Source organism: Cinclus cinclus, chromosome 7, assembly GCF_963662255.1.
Source record: "Cinclus cinclus chromosome 7, bCinCin1.1, whole genome shotgun sequence".
Lineage (NCBI taxonomy): Eukaryota > Metazoa > Chordata > Aves > Passeriformes > Cinclidae > Cinclus > Cinclus cinclus.
In genome coordinates, this window is record NC_085052.1 from 4,914,562 (window position 1) to 4,929,307 (window position 14,746).

The 14,746-nt window shown below is 40.6% G+C and overlaps 1 protein-coding gene across 1 annotated transcript in view; it reads right to left on the reverse strand.

Moving 5' to 3' along the window:
- WDR11 (WD repeat domain 11) overlaps nt 1–9,024 on the reverse strand; it is a 33,009-nt gene extending 23,985 nt beyond the window's left edge. Inside the window, exons 1-8 of the mRNA XM_062496302.1 lie at nt 8,939–9,024; nt 7,899–8,010; nt 4,442–4,595; nt 3,411–3,584; nt 2,166–2,352; nt 1,525–1,690; nt 1,161–1,275; nt 237–432 (exon numbers count right to left, since the gene is read on the reverse strand). Coding sequence (XP_062352286.1) covers nt 237–432; nt 1,161–1,275; nt 1,525–1,690; nt 2,166–2,352; nt 3,411–3,584; nt 4,442–4,595; nt 7,899–8,010; nt 8,939–9,024 — 1,190 coding nt within the window. The remainder of the gene's footprint in view (nt 1–236; nt 433–1,160; nt 1,276–1,524; nt 1,691–2,165; nt 2,353–3,410; nt 3,585–4,441; nt 4,596–7,898; nt 8,011–8,938) is intronic.
- Nucleotides 9,025–14,746: the final 5,722 nt, after the last annotated feature.

The window sequence follows — 14,746 nt, forward strand, 5'->3', positions numbered from 1 at the left end:
GATGGAACTGCCTTAAAAAAAAAAAATAGCAAATACATTTCCTGCAGCCCCACCCAAAAAGGGAACTGATCTATCTGGATGACAGTTTGTTCCTCCTCCTTCACTCACACGTGTGTAGAGCATGAAACACTTCCACACACTGAAGGATCACTGTTACCTTTAAAATATAATGAAATACTGAACACCACTTGGAAAAAAAAAAAAGGCACTTTGGTAAGAAAAATAAATCCCATTACCTGTTCCGCACATTTCTGCCAGAAATGCTGGATTTTAATTCCCAGATCATCACCCTGCCATCACTGACTATGAGAGCTGCAGCATTCTCATTCACTGGGCAGCACACCATGCTGAAGGGTCGAACTGTTTTGGTCACTCTGATGGCATCACACTGACTCCTTAAATCATAAACCAGCTCCTGAGCTGGCTCTGGATCTGGAACACCAAGGGCCCAGAGAACAGAGTGAAAAACATGGAATGTGAGCAATCAACAGAGGGAAATGTGAACCTGAATCTGCTCTCCACAATCCAAAACTCCAGGTTTATTGGTAAACTTGGAAGCCAGTAATGCAGCTCACTAGAAATTAGCAAACTGCCCAAACCAAAATAAACAAGTAAAACTATCTTTTTGGATATTTTATCTAAGTCCTTTTGTCCAGTCTCCACCATTAGATTTAAAAGACCATTCTTAGTAATATTTCATGAGACAAAAGTTTAATAATTCAAATTTTAATCTTCATTTACGCCCATATCTTAGGTCTAAAATCAGTTTTTCCAACTGACCAAATTACTTCCAAAACCTTGTGTTTGCCTAATAAATGCTTTTTTCTTAAAGATAAAAAGAACACACTAATATTTTATTTAAAACATTACTGTATATCTGACTGTTAAACCGCTTACTAATTTAAGTATTATTTAGAAATAAAAGAGTATTTAGGATATTTATATAATCTATTTCGCACTTAAGATCAGGGAATTCAAAAACTTTTTGCATTTGTTTTGGGAAAACATAGCAAAAAATTAAATTTAAATTCAACATATAAGAGACATAACACTAGAAGGGCACCAGATTCACCATCCTGTACGAGGCATGGCTGTCATTACTGGTGTTCCATTAAAATGCATCAAAGTTCATTTCTGGACATTTTTGATACACAACTCACCTGGCTCCTCACTTGGAGTTGCAGTGATGCTGCAGTTGGATCTGCGAACCCTTAATGTGATACAACCATTTTCATGTAGGCAAAATAACCCATCCCTCTGAAAACAAGGGATTACCTGGGCAGAGAGATGGCTGTTAGATTGCAAATTCAAAATCTGACCCTTTGCAAAGGATACTTGCAAGGGAGCCTACAATTCCTGATGTTTAAATAATCATTAAAAATGTTACCATTAAGGCAACACTTCCAGGAATTTTTACAGCTAAAGGATTTTTGACTAAGGAAACCAATTAATTTGTAAAAATACCTGAAAAGTTTTGATTGAAGTGTCTGTTACAATGATAAAACCCAATCAAATCTTCCTCACCTGTATGAAAGGCACCCCTGTCCTTTCAATGGCAATCACACCCACTGTCTGATTCACTTCCAAGTCAAGAATCAGAATTTCCCTGGGATACAGTAAGAGCATGTAGTTTCTTTTGGAAGGCAAATAAGACAACTGAAGACAGTCATTGAGTGTGACAGATTCAGCACTGTAAAATCAGACGTGAACTTTTATCAGGTTGTGTCAATGAACAGATCAACTTCAAAATAAAATTAACAGTTTCATTTTTCCTGCAACTGCATTTTTTCAAGTAACTTCTGTTTTGATCACAAGGCACCTGCATATTTCCATTTATCTGTCAGAGCAGTGCAAAGCATCACTGACTTTCAAAAACACATTCTGTTGAATTTTATCTAAATAAGATTACAGAGTAATTTTAAAAACTGCACTTCATTCAAATGGAACAAGTGCAACTCTTGCACATCTCAAACCCAAAGCAGTTCACTTAGGAACAGTGCTGGCTGCCCTGACATTTAGTGGCATTCATGGGAAATTACCCTTAGACACACTGCCTACTTCAATTTTTATACTGTTGTGCATATTACCTTACAGGCTTTAACCTAAGTACTTTGATAAAATCAGGTATACAGAGCATTATCTGAGAAGAAATATTTTCAACCTACCTTGGTTTTTCATTACTGATTAGGATTTTTACTTTATCAAGGGCCTTTTTGGCCCCTGTAGCAGCAGCCAGCTTGTTGTGAGAAGGACTGGAATGGGGACTGGAGATGTAAACTTTCTTCCCTGAGCTGGCAGGAGCTTTGGAAGGGGAGAAGTCAGAGATGAACACTATTCCTTCACTGGTGAGCACTGGACCAAGAAAGAGAAATAGCACAACTCAGTCTGCAATGTGATTGTGAGATTCCATTTTCATGACATTTTGGTGAGGAGAAATGCTAATAACTTTGATAGTACTGTATCAGATAGAAAATTCATAATTCTAGACAACCCAAAAGAGCAGCAGATGGTCCATTAAAATCAATTAATATCCAAAAAACTCAACTTTTCAAAATTAAGTTTATATTAAAAACTGCTGTATTACTGGCAGCAGCTCAGTTATTCTCTCTCACCAACTGTTTTTCTTTAAGATTCACAAAGCAAATAGAAGACAGAATACACACTGACTGTATCACCATTTCTTGTTCTCACACAGAGCATTGCTCAAATAATCATCAATTCACATTATTTATGTTGCAGCACAAAGCTCAGCTGTACAGCTGAAGTGTATATAGAAGGTTGAACGATAAGACAGATAAAAAATCCCCAAACTACAAAGGCTGGCAACTGCACTGTCTCATTACAGGTCAGGAGTGATGGAGTTAAATTCAAGAATAAAATGGTGACTCTCCTATTTCTCTGTTTCTTTCTGCTAAAATTAACAAATCTGCACTACATTCCCCTTGACATCTGAATTGCTTCTGGTACTGATCTCACACTGAGCCCTCTAAAATCCTTTCTGTTGAAAATAATATCTTTTCTTGGTCTTCTCATCTCACTGGCTTCTCCCTCAGCACCCACCCCTTTACAGCCTTTTACATTTCACACGGCTCTCTATCCTTGGCTTTCTCCAGCTCCCTCTACACACTTGACACTTCCTTTTGTAAAGTCCCAAATATTTATTTTCAGATCTCTACATCTCTAAGTCCTCCACTCGTGCCTGCTTTCCCCCTTCCCACACAATAGCACTTTCTGAAATGAGACTCCACACTGGCCAAAGGCTCCCTGTCTTTGCTTCCTGATTTCTTATTGGCATTTCTGACATTATTCTCTCCAAACCATTACTTTTAATTGCAACATTTACATTCCAGTTTAATAATTTTCCTGGTCACACATACCCAGGCCCCGCTGTTTTATATACATGAACTTACAAGCTAAACGTGAGGGATCAAAGGGGTCAAATGAAAAAGACAGGATATTTTCAGCATAACTTTTCTTCCAAAGTTTGGTGCCTGTGTCAGCATTCCACAGTACAATATAATTTGGTGGGTGAACTGCAAGCAGTAAATCTCTGGAAGCATCCTGATTCCACAGCCACTGCATGTCTGTCCAAAGAAATAGGGAAGAAAATTAATATTTGGAATGGTATCAGCTTGGACCTGTTCACAAATGTCTTCTCCACTATAAAACCTTTTCATCAGTCTTAAGCTCAAGAGTAAAATGAAACTGAGTGTAACACTCAGCTCTTTCAGAGCTGGTAAGAGCTTTCCCTGGTTTCACAGAAAATAAAAGGCTTCATTTGGTCTGAAGAACCATAGAAATCTTCAAATGGCATGGTCAGAACTTCTTTAAGCCTTCAGTGAATCGGTGTCGGGAGTAAATAAAACCCAATTTATAAAGCACACACAAAAAAGTAATAAAACTAAAATGAACTGTAGTCAATAAACAAATTTTCAATGGCCCAGTAACAGATTTTAAATGTTGCATTTTCTTTCAGAGGATTTATAAAACAGAATAACAAAAATCAAACAAACTAATTTCATAAGAGGACTTATATATAATAGATTTTAAAAGCCCATCAGGTATAAAGAAGCATTATTACAGGTTTTTAAAACAGCTGATAAGTGCCCCAAAAACCCCAACTCCAGCTGAAGAGCAGGAAGATGTATTTGACATAGCAAATGTTACTATTTCAACCAATAACATTCGTAAAAATAGATTCTACCATTTTGTCACAGGATCTTGGAAAACATCACCATAATGAATTAAATCTCACAGCATTCCTCTGGGGGACATAAATTTTACATTTACTCATAAAATGAACAAGCAAGCATACAGAGGGCTGGTAGTCCCAACAGGAAAATTCCCTGTCAGAACTGAGCACAGTTTATAAGAGGCAGGTGATGGATTTGTACACAATGCTCCATAAAACTCCCACATGAACATCAGGCACTATCATTACCTTGGATGGGCTTTGAATGTTCCTGTATTTCACAGCGAGCTGTTCCTGTTGCCACATCCCAAACAATGATTTTCCCTGTGGCATCAGCAGAAGCCAAACGTAAGGAATATGGAGAGCCAATATTGTGGTGGTAATTTTCCTTAGCCCATTTAACCTGAAAATATGGGAATCGGTTAAAGGAGACAAATATATGGCACAGACACCATAGTTCATATTTTTCAGATAATGAACTCAATGAAAAAGCATGGTAACAGCTAATGCCAACAGCACCTGTACCATACCTCTAAGCCACCAGCATTGTGTAAATTTAAGGTAGGTCAGCACTGTGCTGCATGACTGCATGGCTGATATTCTCAGTTATATAAATCAAAACCCCTTGTTCATGAAGGTAACTACAAGACTATGTACTGTGTATATGGAGAATCCACTCAAATATTTAGAGGAAACCAAATGGCAATGTTTAAGGTTCTGTGGGCACCCACAAACCTAAACCCACTGACTTCCAACGAAAGCTGAAAAATTATCATTCCGTTTTTACACATATCCTAAAACACGTAATTTTCCTAATCTGACAAATGTATTGTGGCACTGGTGAGGAAGGAAGGTTAGTCTTTAATTTATGTGTTGTCTCATAACAAAACAAAAACAAGTTACTGCTGACATCTGTTACCTTTTTGGTTATTTTCAACACATTGCAATTACCGATTTCCAGGCACCACTTTCCAGTTTGGGATTTCAAGCTGCACAGGCTTGTAAATTGGTAATACTTATGAGAAATCTGTGTCCTGAAATCTGAAACACCCTATCTACAACTCCCAGATTACAAAGGGATGGATAACACTGACTTCTTCCTTATCTATCCCACATGGAGCTGTTTTTTGCTATCTGCTTTTAAAGTGAACTTCTGCCCCAGGAGAGACTGCTGAAACTGGTAGAATAAAGAAACATTACTGCTAAGCTAATAGGAATTCACCTGCCACAAAAATTCCAGCCCTTGTGCCTTTACTGCCTGCCACGGAAAGGGTGAGGCAGACACAGGACTTTGTGCAGATACTGGAAACATGACATTTAAAAACTGGGACAGGATTATCATTAGGCACCACTAACTTTGCATCATGAACCAGATCTACAGCAGAATTCAAAGCCCTGCTGGCACCTTTGTGCTGCCCCTCTCAGAGGTGTGAGCAGGATGTGCCTCACAGACCAGCTGAATAAACTAATGTGACACATGCACAGCACACAATCTCTAGCTCTAGCTATAAACTCAAAGCATGTTTCTACCAGAATCACAAAGAACTCTTAAGAGACTCTACCTACAGATTTGATTTTTGCAATTCCTGCTTCTCCGCTGTTCAAGAAAGAACTACCCCTGAGGATATCTGCAGGTGGCTGTGCAACTGTAACTGCAGAAACCTACAAAGCTATTTATTTCTCAGTTAAATGTATATTACTCCAAAGCAAATTCCAAGTCAGGAAAACATCCTTTCTCAAGGGAGGAAGCTGTCACCAAGTTCAAAACAACAAAAAAAGGAGATCTTCACATGACCAACCCTAACCAGAGCCCATGTGGTGCTCCCACACCATGAACCTCTTTCCTCTCTGCAGTCTCACTGATCCAACAAATCCCCACACAGGATCTGATCTTCTGCTAAAATAAAAGATATCATTTCCTAACAGTATTAGTCACTGTCTACTTGACTTCAAAATACATCACCACGTCAGAAACAGGAACCAGAGGTGACTTTTTTTTAATTTTCACAATCCATACCACCTCATTTATAAAGCCTTGTTACCACGGTTTATCATTGCATCAACAATGACACAAAGGTCATTTGAATCCTCTAATTCTTGTGATGGATCAAAAAACTTCTCTTGCAATTAAGATGTTCTTCCATAAAAGCATGCTTTCAATACTCTTTGTAAAGGTAAAATCAGATATAATCCACTCCATACAAAGTTGTCAGTCCCCCACAAACACCTTTTGGACAGATGGACAACTAAGATGGATCCATTTTCAGGGATGCTATTACTTATTCCAGACACAGTTACAACAGCCAAAGGGGAGGATGTTTTTAAAGGAAAATAGCAAAATGGACTGCAAAAGGATTATGAAACAATTGCTTTTTTCTTCGTTTTCTTCCTAACATGTGGTTAGATGTGGTGTGTTTTTGGAGTTTTTCAGAACCGAGGCACAGGTTTTTGGGGAGAAGATCCCCAGTGGGACTGGGTTTGCTGGTGTGAGCCTCTACTACCAGGAGTTTTAAGTCAGACTTACACAGCCATTCCATCTTATTTTTACTCTTAGCACTTACAAACTCTTTTAAAAAACTAATCTAAGAACTGAAGAAAATTTATGAAGAGAGGTAAAGGTATCTGCAATGATCATGGCCTCAGAATTTCTTATATAATGCCTATTTCTTAACATACAAGGGATTTTTTTTTTCCTTCTTCCACCTCATAAATTAGCCATTTTCTTGCAGTCTACTTCTGTTCATAAAGCTTCAGGTAGTGGCTTTGAAAAATTATCTTATGAATTATTGGACTTCAGCACTTGGTTTCCTCTTGAATGTAACCAAAACTCATTAAAATGCTATCACTGCATGGATCAAAAAACTAATTTTGCTACAATTTGTTCCCTAAGCTAAGTGAAAATGTTAAAGCAGAAGACACATTCAACCTTTTTCTTCTACTTTGCAAAAAGACCCCACCAAAGCTCCCCTACCTAAGACCCTATTACTCTTCATAATTATTGACTGCCTTCTAATAAATACAGCACTTGTGCCAAGGACCATCAAACACATCTGCCAGCCCAACAACCCTCAAACCCTAAGTGAATGTGTCACAGTCCACAACCAAACAAAAGATGAATCAAAGAAACACATCCTCTTCCACCCTCTGCTCAAAGTCAAACTCTGCAATTTCAAGACAAGGACCTTCAAAGGAAAGTACAGATATCCCACACTTAAATTTTAGCCGTTTTATATCACAAAAATAATTATTCAGTTTTGTCTGCTATTGTTCTTTTTCTACAGGTAAGAAAAGAACAAAAAGCTTAAAAGTAACTTCCTAGACAAATGGTGCACTCTCACAACAGGGAGGATCAGAAAAGGCAGCAGCAAAGAGCTTAATTTCATATTTTGAAATGTTTATTTGAAATCCTATTATGTTAATAAGAGCTTTCCTAGAAATGTATCTATGTTCTGTAACACTAACAAATGATTCCAGATATTCTCTTATATTCTGTATTTGCTAGAAAGATACACCATCAACCTCAACTCAAAATTTCAGCATGCATGATGTGACTTAGCTGCAAAGAGGTCACATAAAACCCATGTTATTTTGCATCAGATTTAATGTGAAAATCACATGGAACATCATGTCGAGTATTTACAGTGATTTAGAATGATAACATAAACCCCAGAACTAAGTAATATACCATAAACCAAGTACATCTCACCTTGACAACACTGGCTTTGTGTCTTTCCAAAACCTGCAAGGTCTGAGCAGAGCTGGCATCCACTACGAGCACAAGGGAATGGCATCCATAGGCAATCAAACCCTGCCAGCCCCTGGAAGAGCACAGAGCATCATCAACAAGTAAAAGAGAACAAAAGCTCTTCACATCAGGAATGAGGGTTTTTTTGGTAAACTGAATCTACGTTACTAGACACTGTATTTGATGCTTATCAGATGGGAAATACTATTTAGTAACATAAAAGCATTGTGAAATAATATTGCACTGCCTGCTGGAACCCTAAGCTACCACAAAGCATCTCTTTGCGTCCATCTCAGAATCCTCTTCTGTAAGTTTAAAACCCCACACAGGAATTCATGAAGAGCATTCCCAAGTTTCAGATGTAAGAACACAGGTAAGAAATATATTTGCAAAGATATTATTAATTGTGTCTTTTTTATTAGTTTACTTATTTATAGGCAAAAAAGGAGCATGTAAACAATTGTTACAGTAACAGTGAAAAGTCTGCTGAGGCCTGTCTGACTTCAGAAGTTAACCACAGAATCACAGAATGGTTTGGGTTGGAAGGGAGCTTAAATCGCATCCAGTGCCACCCCTGCCATAGGCAGGGACACCTTCACTGTCCCAGGCTGCTCCAACCTGGCCTTGGCCACTGCCAGGGACCCAGGGGCAGCCACAGCTTCTCTAGGCACCCCGTGCCAGGGCCTGCCCACCCTCACAGGGAACAACTTCTACCCGATACCTAACCTCAACCTGCTTCAATGGGCACCCGTGCGCCACTGCCGGGAGGGGCTGGGCCACGCTGGTCCCCGGGCACGGCTCCGTCCCTGCCCCGGACAGCAGCAGCTGCCGGGCTCCCGCCTGGGCTCCAGGGGCCGGATCCAGCGCTGTCCCAGCCCCGATTCCCGGCGCTGCTCGGGGGCTCTGCGGACGGCGGAGGCAGCGGCGGGGAAGAGCCGAGCCCGACCCGCGGGACCCGGGATCCCCCGCCCGCCCGCGGCCCTGCCCTGCCCTGCCCTCACCAATCCGCCGCGCCCCGGTTGTGCGCGCTCAGGGCGCCCGTCAGGGTCCGAGCCGGCAGCTTGATGTTGACGGTGAAGCGCTGCATGGCGAGGCCGGCGGGGAGCGGAGCCCGGCGGGGAGCGGAGCCCGGAGGGGCCGCCCCAGCCCCGGCAGCCGCTGCCGAGCCCGCGGCCCTGCCGGCACCGCCCCTCAGGAAGCGCCGCCTCGGCTCCGCCGCCGCTCGCGGCTCGGCCGGGGCCCCGCGGCCTGGGAACGGCGGTTCCGGCAGGGATGTGCGGCTGTGGGGATCTCGGAGCGGTGCGGGCGGGCAGGGAGCTCCGGAGATCACCCGCGGCAGGGTCACCGGGGCAGCTGGGGCAGGAGCGCGCCCAGGTGGGTCTGGAATGTCTCCGGAGAGGGAGACTCCGCGACCTCCCTGTTCAGCTGCCCAATGCTCGGCCGCCTTCGATGTGATGTTTTTCCTCAGGCTGAGGTGGAACTTCTTGTGTTTTAGATTGTGGCCGTTGCTCCTTATCCTGTCGCTACCGCTGAAGAGTCTGGCACCGTCCTCTGACACCCCTCAGAGATACCTGTGTGCCTTGGTGAGATCCGCTCTCAGTCTCTCCTCATCAGAGATGCTCCAGACCCCTCCTCATCACTGTGGCCCTGTGACCATCTCGGCAGGTTCGTGGTTCGCGCTGAGGAGCCCGGGACTCGCCAGAGAAGGGGCACAGAAGGTGCCGCCGTGGCAGGACACGGTGCTGCTGTGTTGGTTGTGCATCCCTGGCCGGGAGCGCGAAGGAGCCGTGGGATGCAGAGACTCCAGCTCCAGGGATGCTGCAGCCTGGGTCACCTCCCTGTGCCATCTCCAGGCGCTTGGATGCTGCAGGACAGCCAGAACATTCTTTTTTTTCACCGTAGTGATTTCTGCTCCGAAGTACCTCTTCAGTGACAAAACACAGTGACAGACTGTTAGAACCCGAAAGCCTAGCAGTTTTAAACTTTCTGTGCTTTTGACCCTCAAAAGAACACTGCTTTTGACTTGAAAATGCCTTCCAAAATTAAATAATAAAACTAAAATCACTAGTGTGTACTTTAAATAAAAGTATGTAATTTCACATAGTGAAGAATTTAAAATTTAAAGTTTTAAAATAGTACAAAACAAAACAAACTTTCTAAAACGTTGTCTTTTTCTTCCTCCTTGTTCCTTCTTTTTCTTAGTTTTAAGTAATGATTTTTAGCTGAATAAAAAGTACCACACTATAAGTCACGAAATATAAATAAAAATATAACTAATATACATATTATTTTTAATTAAACAGTTAAGCCTTAAAAAAACTCGCAACTAACAAAATACACCAACATTTTCTTATTTTAATTTGTTAACTAAAAATACTATAAAACTCACTGTACTATAAATAAAAGTAATAAACAACTAAGACACAAAAATCCCATATCTCATACTTACAATGCCAATTCTAACTAAAATCAAATAAAAGAAAAATAAATTAGTCATTCTTTGGTACCCTCAATAGCAGCAGCAGCACATGTTGCACCACAGCGCACCAGCCCATCCTCCCACTGTCCCCAAGCTGTCACTCACGCCAGGCAAAGCCAGCTGGGGTCAATGACACATCTCTGTGCAGGAGCAGTGGATGTTTGCACTGGAGCACACCAGGCTGCAGAGGGTTGAGGTTGGACTCAGTAATCCCAAAGATCTTTTCCAACCTGATTGTGTGATTCTGTGAAGCTTCTAAACCAATTTTCTGTGCCACAGCATTAATAAGATTACAAGAATTTCGTACTTACAAGTTCATTATTCACCACGCGTGGGCTGTTGGGGTGTTTGTCTTTGAAATAATAATAGTGATTGTTATATTTTGTGGAGGAAAAGATGCCACTAGATGGCCAGAGATGGCAGGAATGTAATGCCAGCTGTGCTCTCTTACGTTGCTGCAGTGTCCCTTTGTCACAGAAGATGCAATAATCCTGATCCTCTTTTCCCCTCTTTTCATTCTAATCACAGTTTAATTTGTGCAAGTGGGAACTCAAGAAACAACCTGCAGCTGATGCCTTTTCCAGTTGTCTTCTAAAGAAATCTGCTCTTGAAGCGCTGCACATCACTCACTGCCACTTCCAGGTCAGCGTAACATTGGAATTTATTTCTTGAAACTGTCTCATCCCAAAGATCTCTCTCTCTCTTCTTAAAACTGAAATATACCTGTTTGGAGAAGTAAAGAGCTTTTTTTGTTCCCTTTTCTATGTCATTATTTGAGGACTATGTGATCTGCACCTCTGGAAATCAATTTTGTAATCGCCTGAGCAGCTAGGTTCATTAATTTTAGTTATTTTTGAAAATGGTGTGTTTTTACTCTGTGTCCTTGGGCAACATGCTGCTGCTCATGTTTTTGGAGGAATCTGGTTATTTTGTTGCTTTGTTGGATTTGGGCTTTGCAAGAAGGGTCCTTTGGAACTTCTATTGCACAATGGAAACAGAAGCTCTTCTTGACAGTTTTCCATCCATTTTCTTGACATCAGAAAACCAAGCAAAAAATGAAATGCCTAAAGGAAATAGATACTTTAGAGGTAGCTGAAGATAAGGACAGATACCAGAAAGAAGAAAGCAAAAGAGGAAATGAGAGCTGTGCAACCAATTGGTTCAAAAAATTTTAGAAAAAAGAATCTGAGTGGTTTTCAGGGTCAGATAGGGTGAAAATCAGGGTGCATGAGCAGGTGAATACATACTGAAGATTCATCAGAGGGATAGGGAGGAGATGAGGAAAAGGTTTTTGAACAATGATAAGGATCACTGGAAGAGCTGAAAGGAATAGAACTGTGAGTTATCAGAGGGAAAGCAGAGTGTGCACTGGATGAACTGATTCCCCTTCTGATCCACAGATACTCACCAGCACTGAGTATTCAAGACTGATGGACAGCAAATGGATGTGAACTAAAGATGTTCAGAGATGTTAACTTCTCTTTTTGGGGTGGTTAACTGGATGTCCACTTTCACATGTTATTGTGAATTTAAACCACTGCCAAGCAAGAATGCAAATACATCAAGGCACTTTGTTCTCTCACTCTGCTGTAAATATAATGATACACTTTGGGCTGCTATAGAAAAAGCAAATGCCAAGCTTTCAGCTGTTTAACTCTTTGATTTCCATGGCCTTACGTTAGAGCTACGGGAGCTCCTGGGATCCAGTGGTGATCTTTGGATCCACTTTGCATTCCTTTATACAAACCCCAGTTTGAGATGGGGGTGAGTAACCAACCCACACATGCTATGGGGCAGGGTCCTCTTTGCATTACAAATTCCCTTAGTGGTGTCATTTCTGCTCCCTGCATTTAAAGCTCCTTGAGTTTTCTGCTGGTTAATTGTCCCTGGTTGAAAGAGGGCTGACTAAAAACTGCTGCCACCCTCTCTTATCAGAGGTTTTGTGCAGAGCAAAAGACTTGCATGGTTGAGTCCTGCCTCAGTTTTTCCCTTTTTTTTTTTTTTTCTGCAAAAGGAATATATCTAAAGTCAAGATTCTTTTAATCACAGTCTAACTTCATAATCCCAGTACGGATCTTTTTATTTCATGTTGTATTTTCAGAAAAAGATTAAATAAAAAGTATCGACGAAGGAGATTCTATTTCTGGGGCTTCAGAGTTCCGCTAAATTTAACACGAAAATAAAACCAATATATGAATTTCAGACTGTGGAATATTTAGCTTCTAGAGCTCTATCAGACTGATGCAAAACCAGATGGCTTTAATCAAAGATTCAAACACTTGGCTCCATTTCCAAACTGAAAAGTTTAAAATTATCCAGAAACTTTCCTCCAAGTGAGCATGGTTTAATCCAGTTCCACTAAACCTGCTGGACATGTAAATTAAATTCTCAAAGGTTTTGGAGTGACCTATGAAGAGACTCTAATGACTACTTGCACCCTTATTTTGTTTTGACCAAGTTTCACCAAAGGAAAAAATTCTCAAATGCTGTTGTGTGTTTTTTTCTGAAAATATTTTCCTTCCCCTTATATATTTCTCTTTTTCTAAGGGTCCAAAATGATGATGAAGTAAAGAATTATTTAATTCACGTATTAAGCTGTGTGAATTAAATAATGATGCCAGCTTTGTGCCATTTCTTTCTAATTTCATCCTAGCCACAAGTCTGCATGCCTGCTGTAGCACAATCACTGAGGAACCATTTCTTTCTGGTCCTTTCTTTGAATATTCCTGAAGATGAGCTTTTGCCCACCTCCCTAAAATACATTAAATCAGTGAAAAATCTCTGGAGAAATAGCACAGAAAAAAAAAAAAAAAGACAGGTCTGAAAGATGTGTGATCCCTCACGGACATCAAGAGGGAATGAGGATGCCAATCCCAGATATCAGCATCCAGGACCAAATTGATTGATTTGCACCTCAGAAATTGGGGGTTTTCCTTAGAGGAGAAATCAGAATTTCCACTAGCAAAACCCTGGGGTTTTTTAGTGCTGAGTGTTCCCGGAGTTCAGACTTTGCTTTAGGAAAGCACGGAAGGGTGCCAGGCACTGTGATCCAACAAATGGGTTAAAGGGGAGAAGCTTGAAGTATTTCAGGGCTTTGGAAATATCCTAGCAACCTGAGAGAGCATTTGTATATTATTTTATGAGCTACCAATAAAATACCTTTTTTTTTTTTTTTGGTAGCTAAGAAGTAGTTTATCAGCATCAGTGCATTATGCTGTAAGGCATGGGATGATAGCAACAGTGGTGTGAAGTTGGGATTTGAAATCTGTGTGAAACAATGCAGGATCCTCAACACTGATGAATCAATCAGTGCTCCTGACAACACGAGGTTCTGTGACATAAATTTTTAATGAGGACAGGCTTTCTGAAAAAAAATAATGGAAAATGAAGCAAAAACTGATTTTAAGAGCCATCAGCAACTCCATGACTACAACTAATGAATATGTGAACACAGTCATTTCCTGAGTTTGATAAAGTGCATATTGAGAAATAGAAGTGTCCTGATATATATTGCATATTAAACAGATGGAAAAAGTTTTAATCCATGTTATTAATGTTTTGGGTTGTACAGAGTTTTAGAAACTAAATTTAAAAAAATAAATGTCCAGAAACCATGGCAACCATGTATATCCAGTAAAGTGTTATTAATTTCTGCACGTTATATAACCTATATATCAATATTTAAGGTTGGATGCAACCCAGAAATAATTCCTATGAGAGCATAAACCTTAATTATTTCATGATTATTTCATGATTCATTATTTCATAATATTTTCATTAAATGGTTTTCACATTCCTTGGGAAAATCCGTATTAGGAGTTGTTTGTATCCAATGTCCAATGGAGTTTTGGGAGCCAAAGTGTGGCTCTGCTTCAAGGCTCTGGATGGAAGACACACATGGAAAATAAATGTGTAGCATTCAGTATGAAGCAGTACAATCTGCATGTGGGAAGTGAAAAAACCATCTTGGCACATCAGCCTCTTGAACCACAACAATTCCTCCACAAAAGGGGGTGGGAATTCTGTGCTCTTATGGATTATGATAAAGTGAAACTTTGAGTCTCTTACAAGCTCAAGGGACACTGAAGATACTGAAATCCTGTTTGATAAAACAATATAAAGTATCAAATAAAATGCTAGGATGACCTGTGAAAGGCAAAATCCTTCTGTAAATACAAGGAGCCTTAGCAGGCTGACAGTGGCATTAAATCAAGGTTCTGCTCACCACATTTCTGTGGGCTGTCAGTCATTCCTGTGGCTGCCCAGGTGATGGATGTATTCCCATAGTCCCTCTGAGAGGCAGCAACTGCTTCAGGTAGTTGTTTCTGAG